Below are 18408 nucleotides of genomic sequence, written 5' to 3' on the forward strand. Positions count from 1 at the left end.
CATGATGTGAATCTAAAAAAAGTTTAACTAGGGCTAGCCAGTTCAATATAAAATTCAATTCAGAAAAAAAATATTTACCAAAAGTTGTTAAATATTTAGGCCATGAAATGCGAAAATGAATGGTAATGCGAAATATATTTCAGTGTTGGATTGAAAATAATACTTTTGGCAAATTGGACTTGCAGAGTCCAGTAGAAAAATCTGTACTTCTTCCACTGCATTTAGAACTTATCACTTTAACGTGTTACCGTTTGGTCTTGACATTTATGCTGAAATCTAACTTATTTTAACAATAAGAACATAGCCAGTACTCTACAAATATGAGATCCGGCATGCTGAAGGTGCTCGATGCTCAGTCCATCATGACCCGGAGACTTGCCTCTAGATATTTGAGTTATTGATCTATATACATCCTTCGCAAGGAATGAAGTCCCAACCACCTGTCTATTCATGTCATTCATTCAGCAATAATGAATATTGAAAAAAAAAATGAAAAAATGTATTAAAATATCTGATACGATGGTACGGAGTCCGTCGTGTGCGACTCCGGCTCGCACTGGACCTTTTTATTTTAATTATTTATAAAGATAAAAATACTAAACCAGTTGTTTTTTTTCCAAATAATATTTCGTGTGTAAGATCATAATATAGATATAGGTATTATTTTTCGTCTTTAGTGGTGGTAGTATTCAGAGAAAATATGAAAAGTATGAAAATTTTATCGAACGCTGCCTGGAAACTTCTTCATTAATCTGGTTTTATAATATTAAATAAATCTACACTTATTCATAAAATATTCTAAAAATGTGGACCCCAAAGGGGTAGAATGCGCCCCACCCCGCGCCTTCCTGTGAGTGCCGACTTCCTGACCAATGCACATCTCCACCACAATAATAGCATATGAATTATAAAGATTGGAAATTGATGAATGAAAAAAAAATGATTTTATCTCCAAATAACGCTTGGACATAAAGTCATATACACAAATAATAATTTATTTAGCATGCAATAATAAAAAATCATGCAATAATAAACAAGCATATAATACATATATATTATATATATATATATATATATATATATATATATATATATATATATATATAAGCAAGAACTACATAAATAAACAATACCCATTCAGTGACGCAGGATAACGGAATCTGAAAATGATCTAAAACAACGGCAGTAAATGAGAGAATCTGAAAAAATATCAACAAATCAGTAAGAAATATAGTTACAACAATAATTATTAAATCAAGCTACCTACGAATACTAAAGGCATTAAATAAACAGTTGACCCGCCTCAATTTCGCAACGGACTAATAGGGAAATTTTCAAAAATATATGAATCAAGTTACCATTTACAAATTATTATAGAAGATTACCTATGCAATTTATTGGTATACTTAGAGCTTCTAAAACGATTGAAAAGCGTTGATAGAAATCCAAATAAAACACAAATAACTACGACTTATTGCGAATTGAATACCGAAAGTGTTCCTTTATAGTTGGCAATTAGTACCTATGGTATTCACGAAAGCATTTATACATAGCCCAGGTTTTTTGATGCAAAGGGGACAATAAAATACGGTGGATTTTCGTTTGACGACAGGTATGGCTACACTTTATTGTAAAATAACATCACTACTTTATCGTCTTTCGTGTAAAACAATTATTTTCAAGATATCTTGTGTAGTTAATGAGTTACATCGTAATTTATGAACAAGGTAACCGCGGCCGCCATATTGGTGCCGTACTTCGCCTGGGCCTAGGGTTGTCACTAAAATCTTCATAAATTCATTCGTTCCATTATGAGTTAACAATTGACAATATTGGCCAATTATAATCGAATATTAAAATAACAATTTATTTATAAACATGTAGATATTTATTTTACAATTATTACTAAAAAAAGATGAACTTTAATAATACACGAAAAATTGTGATGTTTTTTATGAAATAATTATATTTGAATGCTGAGTAAAATAGGTGTTGACTGTTTGGCTGATTTTACTTTTATAAAATCAGATCTAACCTTAGTATACAGTAATAAAATAAATAAATATGGAATTATTGCAGGTTTTCACAATGGGTAGAAGAGCAAAAATTAATGTTACAAAAAAGAAGCGCCAGTATACTAGTCAACATGATATGTCTATGGTTGAAATAGCTTTAGAATTAATGAGAAATAAGAAATTATCGTCATATGAAGCGGAGAAAACGTTTGGTATCCCGCGAAGAACACTTTTAGATAAGTTACACAAAAAGCATCCACAAAATCCTGGAGCTAAAAGGCGTCTTACAGAAGACGATGAAAATAACATTGTGAGAGTTTTAATAGCCGCTGGTGACTTCGGCAGCCCCTTGACACTTTTAGATTTAAGAATTGTAGTTAAAAATTATTTGGAAGCAAATGGCAGGAAGGATATATTTGATAACAAGCTTCCTGGTAGAAAATGGGTATATTCATTTTTAAAGCGACATAAAACTGAGCTCACTATTCGTTCTACTCAAAACATAAAAAGGAGTCGTGCAGAAAAAAATACAGAAGAAATTTCTGAATATTTTGAAAATCTCAGAATTTCCTTAGATGGAGTACCTAAAGAAAACCTGGTTAATTATGATGAAACCAACTTTACAGATAATCCAGGTGCACAACGCTGCGTATTTAGGAAAGGTGTAAAATACCCGGAAAGAGTATTAAACCATAGCAAAGGTGCCATTTCAGTTATGTTTGCCATCACTGCTGCTGGTACCACCTTACCACCATATGTTGTCTATAGAGCTCAAAATTTATACAGCCAGTGGACCATAAATGGGCCGAAGGGTGCACGATATAACCGCTCTTCGTCAGGGTGGTTCGATACTGTAATTTTCGAAGACTGGTTTCAAACAATAATTCTACCCTGGGCAAGAACTAAATCTGGTCCAAAAGTCGTTATAGGAGATAATTTAGCATCACACATTAATCCTAAGATTGTTAAAATCTGCGAAGAAAACAACATCCGTTTCGTGTTTCTGCCTCCAAACTCGTCTCATCTGACTCAACCTTTAGACGTTTGTTACTTCGGCCCATTGAAAAAAATTTGGCGAAATATTTTGACAGATTACAAGATTCGAAATCCAGCCGAAACAAGCGTCAACAAATCGCATTTCCCGGATTTGCTAAATAAAGTCATGAACGAACTCAACTCAAAGAAAACACACAACATAAACAGTGCATTCAAGGCCACTGGTATATACCCCTTTGATCCAAACCAGGTTGTAAAACGTCTACCAGACTCTAAACCTCAAAACAATAATTATAGCATAGACAACGCACTTCTGGACTATTTAAAAGAAAATCGGGCACCAAATCCGTTAAAAAAAGTGAGAAGCAAGAAACTTAACGTACCTGCTGGAAAGTCAGTGACAAATGCGGACTTTAAATACGGAGTGAAACTTGACTTTCAGATCAAAAAGCAAGGAACATCTAAATGTAATCCTAAAACATCTACCAACGATAGTAATGTTATCGTTACATCAAACATCTCTCTCTCAACAAGAACACCCGTGAAAACCACCGATTCCACAAATCTTGAAGCAGGTTCTTCACCGAAAAATCTACAATCGGAGATCAAAACTTTAAACACAACCCCAAAAAAACAAATTCAGACAAATATTTTGTCATTACCTGGAACATCCAAAGATTGTATATTACATTATTACAACAGCCCAACTAAAATTTTTTCTTACGATTCTACAGAGATTAATGTTACTCCACTTCAAAATAGAAATTTAAATAATGTAGATTCGGATGACAGTAACCGAACATATATCAGTAGATTTTCTTTGTTGGACCCGTCTGATGATTCAAACTTCCAGCTGTCTGGAGATGATGACTACGAGGTTCAGGATCATACTTTAGAAGACGATGACTCTGAAGAAATTCCATTTGAAAATAACAAAAAAGACATCAATGTTAATTCTTTTATATTGGTAAAGTTTCAAGTTGAAAAGCGTGTAAAATTTTATGTGGGACAAGTTACAGAGATGCTCAGCCCAGTTAGTTTCCGCGTAAAATTTATGAGACATAAAGGAAAAGGCATTTTTAATTGGCCCGTGGTTGACGATATTTCCGTAGTGTCACTTTCTGACATAGAACTTGTACTTTTAGATGCGAAAGTAGAGCGACGGGGTACCGTGAAACTAAATGCCTCCTATGTTAAGACTTATTCTTTATCGTAATTTTTCACATGTATAAGAAATATATACCTAACTGTGGTCAATTAGTTATATAGATTTTTATTATTATTGGTCATTACTACCTGACTACTTTTATTCATTAGGTAACTACCTAATTTATTATATCAGGCATCTACTCATATTTCTACTTATTTTGTATTTGTAGTCAGGACGTTACGTCATACTCACTTCTTTTTATCTATATTTTACCTAATGTGTACGAAACATGTTCCTACATGAAGAGGTGGTCTTATTAAATTAATAGATATAGACTATGCAACTGATTAATTATAAAACAAACAAAGTAGGTATAATTAAAAAATCTGTTTTTAGTTTCGTAGGTACTGTTTAAGAAAACAAAATGTTGAGATGCTATTTCTGTTGGTATAATATTTTTGTCGAAATTTTCACTAGGTACTTAAGTACTAGAATTATTCTTAATGTGTTCAATAAACAGTTTTTATTTGTTACCGCAACATTGTTGTTTTGTGGACTTCCCTACTAAAATAAGTCAGATTGGCTATGGCACTGCTGTCTGATAAGTATTGATTTAGTATTTTATTATTATTTTGGAAGACTTTGCATTTAAAAATTCATTAAAATTTATAAGGATTTTTACTATTTTTTGATGATTCCTTTCTTTGACAACCCTGAGCAAAATAGAACAAATGTATGGAAACAACTTCAATCTGGTTCCTTACTTCGCCTACTAATCATTTTTTTAAAAATGAACCTTATGTGTTACAGACTATGGTTCAAAATGATTTTGCGGCATAATTTTGGGTCGTTTACTTTTCAGAGACAATTATTATAGACTATAGTAATCATAAAAACCCTGCCAGGCGAAGTTAGGAATAGTGCCCTTACCTCGCCTAGTTATGTTAAAACCGTTTTTGAGGCATTCTAAAAACTGAATTACTTTTCTTTATAGTCTTGATTTGTAGTCATGTATAAAAGCCAGCATATATTAAAAGCCGGACTTGAAATAATAAGTACTATCGAGGCGGGAAGGCAGAAACTGTCAAAAACCAGGCGAAGTAAGGGGATGCGACCGTGTAATAAAAATTTTCTATACCACCTAGTTGACTTTGTATAAGACGGATAATATGATAGCATTTGATCTTTTCTATCAACGCCTTTCATAAATTTATTATATTCTACTATAACTTTTGGTTTCTGTGACACTTGACCGTGTCTATTTCTAGAATTAACAAGATTTGAGTGATGTTCAGTTGAGACCATCAGTACATTCCTTTTGTCTCTATAATTGGTGACGCATACGCCACGTCTATTGTACCTCGTAAGCAATGTACCTCTAGCGGTCTTAGCCCTAGTAATCCTCGGATTCCTAGATCTATTGGCTCTAAGTGTACCTGTAACATGTGTGCTTTTAGCCAATAACTTTTCTGCCAATGTGTGACTATTATAAAAATTGTCCATATAAAGAGAATGCCCTACGTTTAGGTAATCTTCCATAAGCATCATCACTACTTTATCCGCGTGACCTTTGCCCTGAAGCTCAGTGTCATGTGAACCACAATACATAATATGCATTTTCTGCGTTATGCCATTTGCCTTTTGCCTTTAATATATTGCCTGATTTTTAAGCGACCTCGCCAATACTACACTTTCATCTATAGTTAAGTTTTTAGGCGGACAAACTAAACTTTTCATAAGATTGTTAAAAAAATCAATTATTGGTTTGACGAATCGATTAGGATCATTGTTACTGAATGAATAATTAGGGCTAGAAAAAGATAGGTTGCGAAGTATTAATAGAAAGCGGTCCCGGGTCATGAATTTTTTAAAAGCTGAATTAAATAATGGATCCGTGCTCCAGTAATCATTGAGCCTATTCAATTGTATGTGACCCATATGAAAAAGTAATGCCATGAAGACCCGAAATTCATCAGCATTTGTATCTTTCCAATCTTTAGCTCTACTATGGGGGGGTATTGGCTTCTAATAATAAACGTAAGGCATGAGTATTAATGCTTGCTATGAACAATGACATAAATGTGGAGTTAAAAAATAAATCAAAAAAATCTATGGGGGACTCAGCTGGACCAATGTTGAAATGACCAACATTGAGGAATGGAAACGCCCGCAGTGAACCTGTTTCAGTCCATTCCTCCTCTGCTTGGCTAGTACCGCTTTGGTCAGGAATCGATTCTTCTTCGGAAGAACTGACCTCTACGCCCCTACATATGCGCATAAATATTACTGACTAAACTGGTATATTTATAAGAAAGCTCTCGGCACGTAATTGTTATAACTAATAACTTTTATTCTACGACTTTTCGAATGAAGATTTGATTGATGAGTGATGAGATTTTATTTCTATAAAGTGGCATTACACTGTGAATGCAAATACACGTGATCAGCGATCACCATGGCTGTGCCTGTTGCCAAACCGCTGCACAGGGAGTCGAGAGTCGAGACCGTCTACGTACCTACGTGTGGTTTGCGCGGCGTTGCCGATGTTACAAAGTAGTTACACAAGGAGAAAATCTATATAAAATATTGAATATTTGATATTTCACAAAATATAGTTTAAAATAAGTCGAACAAAAGTTTCAATGGTAACAATTACGTACCGAAAGCTTTCTGATATTTGTTATTTAACCCTGTATAAATAAATACGTATAAAACGTAAAATAAACTAAAAAATTAAATATCAAAAAAAATATGAGAATATTAATGGCACATATTTATTAATAATTAACCTCCAAAAATTCGATTTTCTCCAAGCTCCAACCGCTGTCCCTCTCTTGAAACTCACCACATTTGCTTATAATTTTGGCACACGTATCCTAAGTATAATGATAGATCCGATGAATTTTGCAAATGAACATTTCTCGTGTTAAATGTTTTCAAATCTTTTGCAACTTCATCTCCTTTTATTAGAACATACGTGCAAAAAGTTCTAAATTTGCTTTAATATTACTATGTTCTGCACACTCCATTTTCAATAATTGTTTCACTTTGTTGGCAACTGTTTTTAAGTACACGTCCGTGAATGAGCGATCAGCTGATTGCCTGCAACTTCGACATTACAAAATGGGCATTCGTACATTTTGGCGGCTGCGGCGTGAAAAACGATGTTACTCACACGTTGGCGGCGGCTCCACAACTACGATGTAACCAGTTTAGGCAGTTATACATATATACAAGCGGTGTAGCATGTATAATAAAATGTTATAGGATATTTTATTTTCCCCGCATTATTAATTTTTCTTCACATTTTTCGGTATTATTTAAATACTGTATACACGCACCACAATAATTGTGATATTTTCGTTCTGCCTGCATAGTATTTTATGGCGTTTCGTCTGCGAGTGTGAAATGAGTTGATTATTTTCCACTTCGACATTACAAAATTTGCATTCGTACATTTTGAACGTACGCACACAAGTTAAGGAAAAAACTAGTAGGTAGGTAGGTAGCTAACACTGTTATCGCACACTGTCGGCTCGCAACTAAGTTGTATCCCAGTTGTTTGAGGATTATACATATATATCAGACGCGCACCTACAATAGAAGCTGAAAAGCCCAGCATGCGTTGGAAAACATATTCGATGCAGGTCATAAAATATCATAACTCATTCACAACAATAAAATCAGTAATATTACGATAATAAGTTAACAATTTTTCTACCAAGTTTTAATTCCGCGCGTCTTGCGATGTGTCAGATTCGCAAAAGGTCATTGACTGCAATCCGAACTCGCCCGTACTGCGGATGTTCCATCTCGCTCTAATTGTATGAGGCTTTATATGGAGCTTTTTTTGCGCTACTCTAACCTATGAAAATGGTTCCTGCTCGCATTATATCTATAAATAGTAAGTATAGCATATTGTATGGGCCAAAAAGCCTGGCTTGCAGCGACTTACGCATGCGCGAATTTTAAAAGTGCACAGCTATTGGCTATCCATGAGTAGCTGTATTTACAAAGTACTCTGTGGTAGCTGTACTCAACTAATTACTTAGTTTGTTTGTTATGGTGAATATTTACAGGTTATAATAATTATAAAATATTATTTGCAAAATTACTACTAAATTAGTTGTTAATTAAAGTTGCCAACTTACTACGAAGTGAATTAATATTCAGTTGTTTGTTTATTGTGGTGAATATTCAAAGGTTATATTATTTGCAAAATAATCCTGAATTTCGTACAAAATGAGTGTCGACTGTTGATTTATAATTGTTTTCCTTGTGACGATTTAAATTGTGTGTGTTCAAAGATTGATGGCCGAAAACAAGGTAAAGGTTTAAATTTTGAGTAGAAAAAACAGCTTAAGTATAAATAACTTCGTTTTGTAGAAATATCGTTTTGATTTAGTACCTATATAAATAAAATAAGTATTTTTAGGATACCGTACTTAAAAAGTAATTAGGAACCCTTATGGCATCACTTTGTTGTCTGTCTGTTTGTCCGTCGTGTCTGTCAAGAAAACCTATAGGGGTACTTCCCGTTGACCTAGAATCATTAAATTTGTTAGGTAGGTAGGTCTTATAGCACAAGTAAAGGAATAAATACGTAAACTTTGAAGTTATGGGTACATCACAAAAAAAATGTGCAAAATGTCGAAAAAATACGACTGTATTACGGAACCCTCAGTGCACGAGTCTGACCTCTCAAGCAATCGGTTTTTTTCCAAGCCACCGTAAGTATGCCATTGCTGACATGTCTGTTCATTCCGTCTAGGAGTAGTATGCCTTCTGTGTGCTTTGTAGAACTCGCCAAGACTACATATTATGTAAAAGAAGACAGAAGGATAGGATGGATGGGTCATGAACTTACGCTGGGAATGCAGTCAGTTAGTGGTCACGGCACGCGCCTGATATATATATATATATATATATATAGGTATGACATGTAGATGTGTAATTTTGCAATGATACTACTGCGCATAATGTAATAGGAGCGGGATAACATACATTTAATTTCGTCAGGTTATACGGCGGTAAAGGCAGGATGTTGCGGTTTGACGAATAATTTTTAGTAGGAATGATAATAATATTATTATGTTCAAAATATGGTGATGTTGAAAAAAAATAGGTTAATAATTAATAGCATTACATTTTAATTTAATTACGCACGACATTTTATCATAATAACAATGAACAATAAAATATATGTTCTATAGCATAACATTTGAGTTCATTATCTACAATTGATGTTTTATCATGCATATGGTTTACAAACGTGTGAGCATAGCATAATGTTTTCGCATGGTTTTGCTTGAAACGTTTCCTAAAGAATTTCATTCCATTCACATAATAACCTTTGATTTTATGCAAGTGACATAAACGTGAATCGATACAATGCAACAAGTAATTTAAACACAGCTATTCTTCACGATGAATACACATCGATTTCGACTCCCCGTGAATTAGAATGAATTTCTTTTTAATGATTTCATCGTCAGACCAGATTTCAGAGGCGTTCTCCACAATGATTGCATCCCATTCGTTTTTAGTTAGCGTAATTTGATCACCAATGTTAACGGCCACGTCCAATAGCTCCTCATTGGCACTAATTCGACCAGACGGCTTAAGAAATGTGGTTATATGCGATATCACAGAGCTGCAGGTGACGTCATCACCGCCGCCGCCGCCATTCGTAATATGATAGACATTCTTGCAAAGTTCAAAGTGCTGCTGCTGAGGTGATGACGACGCCGGAATCGATGGCGTGTACGAAGGAAATGTGAAGTAGCCACTGTACATCCTACCGCTATGCACGTTAAAAATCAACTATCTGGATATCGGCTTTATCATGCAGTTTTATAAAGCTGTAATTTTTCTAACTGTTTTCGTTAGAACAGTATATTCAAACCTTCAAACAAACCAAGTACCAACCCACCCGTGCATGCCAGTGTTGTACATACGTATTGTGCAGTCATTGGAATGCCGTCGTCAATGGTAGGGTTAAGTTCCTTGGTGTTGCCAAAAGCTCCTCATAAAGTCGACGTGCCTCCGCATTATTGCAGTTACACCTCCCGAGACACATCAACATATTAAAATCCATACTAATATTATAAATGCGAAAGTGTGTCTGTCTGTCTGCTAGCTTTTCACGGCTCAACCATTCAACCGATTTTGACGAAATTTGGTACAGAGATAGGTTGCATCCCGGGGAAGGACATAGGCTACTTTTTATCCCGGAAAAATGAAGAGTTCCCACGGGATTTTAAAAACCTTAATCCACGCAGGCGAAGCCGCGGGCATCATCTAGTATTCTATATTTGAGTAAGATCTGTAAGACTTTTTAAGTAGGTCGCGTTCGTTAGCTGCGCGACTATGTATGTATGCGAAAGGCGAGATAGCAATCGGGGAGGGAACGCCCCGCACAGCTCTCGCGCTATTCCAGTGCGAGCGAACGCGGGTTGTACCACAACGATAGTTCATCTAAGCTCTTGGTATCAAACCGGTTCGTTTGGAATTTCTGACCAGTCGAAGTTCACACCAAAATCCATTTTTCATTTACACAATTTTAGTTTTAACGTATTTTTTATCTGCAGCGGGATTTATTTCTGCACATTGTAATTAGCGTTTAATAACGACTGAAGTGCGATCTGGCGGGCGCATCTGTTGCTACGCACACACGCAAGTTGGATGCTCGGATCTACCTACCCCGTGCCCGATCCGGTGGTTTTGAGTACGGGCATCAGGCAGGCAAATCTGTACTCAGTTCTCACCATAGACCAGCAATTCTGTCCCACGTTTTTTTAATGTGTCCATTTTATTAGATATTTTGACTATGAACTATAACTGACTACTACTTGATATTTTTTTAATAAGATTTTCATTCGTGGTGAAGGATATTCTTCGTAGTAGGTATATAAATATTTGAATTGAACTCCCTGTTATTTGTGCGCATGGATAAGAAGGCACCACAATAAAAGCCAGCGGGATCACGAATCACTTCTATTTTCACGAGTCACAAGTTATAAATATTTATACAGGTTACAAGCAGAGTTTTTAAACTTAGTAAGCAAACAATAACAACAGACGTCCGTAATGGCGATTAGATTGAACACCTTACAAGTTAGTTCGACTGCGGCGTGAAGATACCGGCCGGTGATTGGCTAAGTGCATCGGCCGCGACCGCAGCGCCGGTCACTCATTGGCTCAGGGTATACGCGGCGCGCGGCAACTATGCGAAACGATCACCTGCGCGTGCGCAGCTCGCGGTCGGTCAGTTGCTCATTCAGATGACTCGTTCATCGAGTCACCTGAAACTCGCGTTACGAGCTATACTACGGGTTTCCCCTGACTTTACTTGCGAATGAATTTCTAGTTTGTGTGTTGAATTTTGATTAGCTGTTTTATGAATGTAATGTATTGATATTTATTGCTTGTGTATTAATGTGTATATATAAATATGATAAATAATTATGTATTTATAAGTATGTAAATATAATATTTTATAATTCTTTATGTTTTATTGTTATTTTATATATGATGTAATATTAATACTTAGATAAATAATTAGATAAATACTTAGTGAAATAAATACGTGTACGTACTGTACTGCCTACATCACCCTCCTTCCAGAGGCCGTGTCTACGGACGATAATAATCCGGGAACCGTACTCGTCTACCCGAACTTGTAGTCCGCGGTCCGCTATTGTCTCCAGCTTGTTGCTGGGGCACATCTGGAGGTTTAGGTTGGGGAGGATTAGGTGGTTTGGGGAAAGGAGTATCGTCGGACAATATGTAGGCTGGCTTTAAGCGGTCTATCGATACTGTCACGTCTCTGCCCTTAACTTTTACCTTGAAGGTTTTAGCGCCTCTCCTCAAGACCTCGTATGGCCCGGTGTAAGCTGGCTGTAAGGCACCACGTAGCGTGTCTTCTCTAAGTAATACGTGGCTACAGGTGCTCAGCTCCTTGAACACGAAGGTTTTGGCTTGAGAGTGGTGCTGAGTAGGTACGGGTTGTAGCTTCTCGGCAAAAGATCTTAAGCGAGCTGAGAAGTCGGTGATGTCGGTGGTGTAGTTTGCAACATTGTGACCAAAGAATTCGCCAGGTAGGCGGAGTGGTTCGCCATACACCAGTTCAGCTGATGAGGCGTTAAGGTCCTCTTTTATTGCGCTTCTTATGCCAAGGAGTACGAGTGGTAGTGATTCAGTCCAATCGGCGTGACAAGTTATAGCCGCTTTCAGCTGTCGATGAAAACGCTCAACTAAGCCGTTGCACTGTGGGTGGTAAGCAGTTGTGCTGCGGTGATGGAATCCGATGGATTTGGCCAACTGCTGGAAAAGCGCCGACTGGAATTGCTTTCCGCGATCGGTCACGACATCTATCGGACTTCCGTAGCGTGACACCTAACAGGAAACAAACGTTTTGGCCACCGTCTCGGCGGTTATGTCGGTGATGGGGACAGCTTCCGGCCATCGCGTGAAGCGATCGACGGCTGTCAAGCAATACCGAAAACCGTTTGAATATGGCAGTGGGCCGATCAGGTCTATGTGGACATGTTTGAATCGCTCTGAAGGTAGAGCGAGCGTACCCAAAGCGGACCGGGATGACTGAGAGAGTGGAGGCAGTTGAAGATTTGCCTGCGACAGCTCTCGGGGACAAAAGGTCTGGGAGTCGTGGTACTGACGTCGCAGTACAATTCGGTACGACTGCCAGGAATTGTTATTCTGGTGAGGCGAAGGGACGTTTCACCTGTGAGGTAGTCTGCAAGCTCTGAATCTGTGGCTTGGGACATGGCGAGGTCAAAAGTAAAGTCCACGTGTCAGTTCATCGACGAATCTTTGGAATGTCTGTCCTGCATTCCGCAATCCGAACGTCATAAAAGGAAATTCGTATAGTCCGAAAGGAGTTGTTATGGCCGTTTTAGGAATGTCTTCTTCAGCAACAGGGATCTGGTTGTAAGCCTTGACCAAATCGATAACTGAAAAGTACTACTACAACCAGTTAGGCTGTAAAGTCATGTATATGACGGATTGGGTATTTGTCTGGAATCGTCCTTGCGTTGAGTAATCTGTAATCACCGCAAGGACGCCAGCCGTTATCTTTTTTGGTCGCAAGGTGGAGGGGGGATGACCACGGACTGTCGGATGGACGAGCAGTGCCGTTGGCCAGCATCGTATCGATCTCTTGCTTGGCGATCTTCAGTTTATCTGGCGCCAGCCTTCGGGGTGAACACGACACTGGGGGGCCTGGTGTAGTGCGGATATGGTGTTGTGTGGTGATTTTAACTATACCCGGTGTACCGGGCGGCGGGGCGAGTGATATCCGGGAATTTAAGTATTTAGAAATTCTGGCTATTGCGCTGATATTGGTTAGGCCATCGGTGAGCTTGCTATTGCTGATGTCAACGATGAGGTGGTAGTGTGAGAGAAAATCTACGCCAATTATGGGTTTCGTGATTACGTGGTACTGTTACGGGATTCCTGGTGAAAGTCTTTAAAAAAAGATTTATTTCACTAAAACTATTGATTTAACTTTTACACAATTTTATTTTAAGAAAAATGAATAACCGTTAAAACTTGTTAACCGTTTGACGTATCCCCAAAGACTGGCTGCCGTGGCTTGGCCTCTGTTAGGAGAGCTTAGATAAATGGTAGGGGATGTTGCTTGTGTCAGCAGTATTACATACCCATCTAAGGTATAACACCTCCCACATAGGGTAAACTTCGGATAGTTTTTCTTTCGAAGTTTATCTTCATAAAGGAAAACTTAAAGTTTTCGTTTAAGTTTTGGATATCCAATAGGCTTATCTGTTACTTCATCGACTTCGCAGCCTTTAGGATCAATATTCCCATCTAACTCTATATTTTCAAGATTTTTATCCGGTAATTTATTTTCCTTTACATGTACGTTCTTAAGTATCTTATGAATTACAATATATATCACTCCGCCGACAATACCGATGGAAGTGATTATAATGGTCAGTTCACATTATTCCAGTCCAGTAATCCAGCGAGTTAATCCAGTCCAGTGCTGGACTGGATTATATCGTCCACATTATTCCAGTCATTCAAAAGCTGTTAGATCGGTAACACTATAGTGACAATGCTTTCAAGAAAGGAGTTTAGAAATTGTTTTAAAACTGTTCAATTATTACTGTTAGAAGAAGTAACTGATGTAGTTGAAGAAGAACTAAAAAGAAAAAAGCGGATTTGGGTGAGAAACTGGATAAGCGAAAGAAATGTAAAAGGAGGCTCAACAATGCTTTTGCAACAGCTGAAATCAGAAGATGCCTATGAATATAGATTGGCAATGAGAATGACAGCAGAAAATTTTGAGGAGTTGTTATCATTAATTTCAAACAATATTCAACGTAACGATACATTATTAAGAGATGCCATACCTGCAAAATTAAAACTAGAAGTCACTCTATCCTTTTTATCTACTGGAAATAGTTACAGAAGCCTCAGTCATCTGTTTCGGTTGCCAAAATCATCTATATCGCAAATCATATCAGAAGTTTGTCAAGAAATAAAAAGGGCATTAAAAGATCACATCAAGGTAACTAATTTTCTTTATTATAATTTCCTCATACTTAACACTATTTCACATTTAAGCTTGATTGAAAGCATTCATAATAATATTGGCGTATTCTGTATCTTCACACAATAAATTAAGTGAATCATCAGTGGCTTGGGTGTCTGTAGTAGATGCTGGACTCATTGAAAATGTATTAGAACTTGGACCAGGCGCTTGTAGTATGTGAGAATAACTCGTATTACTAAATCTCAAATCGTTCAGTCTACATTTTGTTACCACTTTTTGTATTTCTTCTTGGCCTAGGATAGCCTGTTCTGTGGAAAGTTTTCTTAATTGCGTTGCAATGTATTTTCCAAAGATATCAAATTCATCTTCCTCTCTTTCTGAGTTGGAGAAGTCATTTTTGATCTCCTTCATGTTTTTGACAATTGCAGATAACTCTGTTAATCTAGACTTCTTCTTTCGTGGTTCCGGTGCAGAAGTTTCCGGTGTAGGAGTTTCCGGTGTAGGAGTTTCTGGTGTAGGAGTTTCTGGTGCAAAAGCGGAGGGATCGTCATCAGCCCGCACTCTAGATTGAGATTCTGTATTTTCCTGAAAATAAAATTATTATTTTATTACAGGTACCAAGTACGCCACTCGAATGGGGACAAATCGAGAAAGGATTTCGGAATAAGTGGAACTTTCCCCTTTGCTACGGAGCGATTGATGGAAAACATATTAAAATTACGGGCTCCAAGGAGTATGGAAGTGTGAATTTTAATTATAAAAAAGATAATAGCATTGTTTTAATGGCACTTGTAGACCACGATTATTGCTTTACCTATATCAACGTAGGAGCAAATGGAAGTGCATCTGATGGTGGTATTTTCAAAAACTGTTCTATCTATAATCAATTGGAAACTAGCGGCTTTATACCAGAAGGAGGGGTAATTGTAGCTGATGCTGCCTTTCCATTAAAAACATACATGATGAAACCATATCCTGGGCCCAATTTAAGTTTTGAAGAAAAAATATTTAATTACAGATTATCACGTGCCAGACGCATTGTCGAAAATGCTTTTGGAATATTAGCAAACCGATTTCGAGTTTTCGAAAAGGCTATTTCGACAAAGATAGATACTGTGGATCACATTGTATTTGCAGCTTGTTCTCTACACAACTGGTTACGAAAAAAGTCGAGCGCTTATCTAACTACTTGTTCTGTTGACCGCGATGATATTGATACCCACAGTTTGATTGAAGGTATGTGGAGAACTGACGTACGCGGTTTAAACAGTATCACACAGCAAGGCAGTAACCATTCATCGTTAAGTGCAAGAGAGAAAAGAACACAGTATACTAATTATTTTGTGAACGAAGGGAAAGTACCGTGGCAAAATAATATGATTTTTTAAAAAGTAGGTAACTGTAAATTTTATAGTCACTGGTTGTAGACGAAAATTCATTTCAATTTATCATTCATTCTAAATAATCTTAGAATTATATAATTTCATTAATAAATTCTGAATAATTTAATTTCTTAACAAACAAACCTGTACTTTTCTTTTCACCATTGCATTTCTTATAAATGAATTGAACTCGGCGAACCATTTTATCTTCGGCTGGTAAACATCACCACTAGCACCAGAAGTGGAGGATTTTTTAATCTTGTCCAGTTCAAGGTAGTATGTAGATCGCATACTTTTTATTTTATTTTTTACATCTTCTACAGTAAAACCTTCTATTTGCATACCCTCACAAATTTTTTGCAGGGCGGATTGGCGCATGCCTTTGTGTTTATAAAATTCTGAAGTGATATCCCACAGACACACATGTTCTCTATACAAAGAAACAAACAGAAGAGTTTGGTTTTCAGTTAATTTCATTGTTAGGAATTAGCTATAGAACTCCACAAAAAACAACAATGCGTGTTCACTGTAAAACGTGTAATCAAGCACTGGATTGGCCGTTCACACTATTCCAGTGGCGCTGGAATGGGCGAGCTGGAATGAAAAATAGACCGTCATTCCAGTCACTGGACTGGATTGATCACTGGAATGGGTACATTCCAGTGCAGGTTCACATTGTTCCAGTAGCATTCCAGCACTGGACTGGAATGCTGGACTGGAATGCTACTGGAATAATGTGAACCGACCATTATGGGTGATTCATTTAGAGGTATTTTTTTTAATAAGTAAAAAAAAAGAATAAATTCAATTTTATTTTATAATCTTTATTATCATACAAAAGAACCATTCTTTACAATTATTTCTTAAAGATAATTTCTTTCAAATGTTGTCCTTGACTGCGGTTAACATGGTCCATTCTGAAGTTCCAATTTTCAATGACGCGTGTGAGTATTTCGAGAGGTATTTCGCCAATGACTCGAGTAATATTGGCCTCCAATGCCTCAATCGTAGCTGGCTTATCTATGTAGACTTTGGACTTTACATAGCCCCAAAGGAAATAATCAAGAGGTGTGATGTCACATGATCTAGCCGGCCAATTCACTGGTCCAAACGTGAAATGATTTGTTCGCCGAATCGTTCTCGCAGTAAAGCCATGGTTTCACGGGCTGTATGGCAAGTGGCGCCATCTTGTTGGAACCAAATTTCGTTGAGACCACGGGCTTCAATTTCAGGCATCAAATAATCTGTTACCATCGCGCGGTAACGGTCACCATTCACAGTAACACTCCGGCCGGCCTCAGTTTTGAAGAAATAGGGACCGATTATTCCACCGGCCCATAAACCACACCAAACAGTTGTTTTCTCTGGATTTAATGGCAGCTCTTGAACCTCTTTGGGTTGTTCATCAGCCCAAATACGGGCATTTTGTTTATTCACAAACCCATTAAGCCAAAAATGGGCCTCATCTGAGAACAAAATTTTTGTTGAAAACAGTGCATCTTCTGCAAGCTTGTCAAGAGCCCAACGACTAAAACGGAAACGATTCGGAAGGTCGCTCGGCTTCAGTTCTTGCACTAATTGAATTTTGTATGCTTTTAAGGAAAGATCCTTACGTAAAATACGCCAAGTTGTTGAATACGACAGGCCAAGCTGTTGAGAACGGCGACGAATCGACACTTTACGGTCTTCGCGTACACTCGCCGCTACCGCCCCTATATTTCCTTCACTACGTGCTGGATGTGGTCTATTTGTTCGAGTATTATCCAATAATGAAAATTGGGTCTCAAGCTTACTGACAGTAGAGCGAATTGTGCGTTCGGTTGGCCGATTATGTGGACCATAAGTTGCTCTAAGCGCCCGATACACATTCCTCGTACAACGCCCATTTTCGTAATAAAGCTGAACAATTTGTAGACGCTGTGCCGGGCTAAGTCTTTCCATTATGAAATGTCAAACACTACTGAACAGGAATGCCACTTCAGTTGACACGACGCATGCGCGATCTGCAATTAAATCCCAACCACTAAAAGTACCTCTAAATGAATCACGCGTTAGTTAAAACTGAGTAATGCGTCCCGTATTTTATAATGTGAGGAATCTCTTCTTTCAATTTTGTACTGAAGAAGTTTTTGTTTAGCATTTCCTTTTGGGATTTTAGATTATCCAAGTCGATTCTCTCCAAACGAATAGGGGACACACTATCTTTAATTTTCTCAAAGGCTGTTTGATCTCATAAATCTCGTAAGTTATTTCCAAAAAAGCTTATGGTGTGCCATATTACCCGAAGTTACTCTACAGAATACAAAATTCGAGAATAGGCATTGCTTA

General features: G+C 37.3%; 1 protein-coding gene, 1 long non-coding RNA gene and 1 pseudogene across 3 annotated transcripts; 2 read left to right on the forward strand and 1 right to left on the reverse strand.

Annotated features, from left to right (window-relative positions):
• The first annotated feature begins 2046 nt into the window (after positions 1 to 2046).
• Positions 2047 to 4604, forward strand: LOC117992707 (uncharacterized). The gene has a single exon (XM_069506213.1). It carries the CDS (start codon positions 2065 to 2067, stop codon positions 4225 to 4227), a length of 2163 nt encoding a protein of 720 aa, XP_069362314.1. The 5' UTR covers positions 2047 to 2064; the 3' UTR covers positions 4228 to 4604.
• On the reverse strand, positions 4214 to 6766 carry LOC138403930 (piggyBac transposable element-derived protein 4-like; annotated as a pseudogene).
• A 7807-nt stretch (positions 6767 to 14573) lies between these two features.
• On the forward strand, positions 14574 to 16458 carry LOC117992778 (uncharacterized). 2 transcript variants are annotated; one of them, XR_011238055.1, is made up of 3 exons: positions 14574 to 14713; positions 15313 to 16089; positions 16444 to 16458. It is a non-coding gene; the product is annotated as an uncharacterized lncRNA (long non-coding RNA). The 2 variants fall into 2 exon arrangements; XR_011238054.1 differs by lacking the exon at positions 16444 to 16458 and having other exon boundaries at positions 15313 to 16223.
• Positions 16459 to 18408: the final 1950 nt, after the last annotated feature.

The sequence above is a fragment of the Maniola hyperantus genome, chromosome 22, assembly GCF_902806685.2.
Source record: "Maniola hyperantus chromosome 22, iAphHyp1.2, whole genome shotgun sequence".
NCBI lineage: Eukaryota > Metazoa > Arthropoda > Insecta > Lepidoptera > Nymphalidae > Maniola > Maniola hyperantus.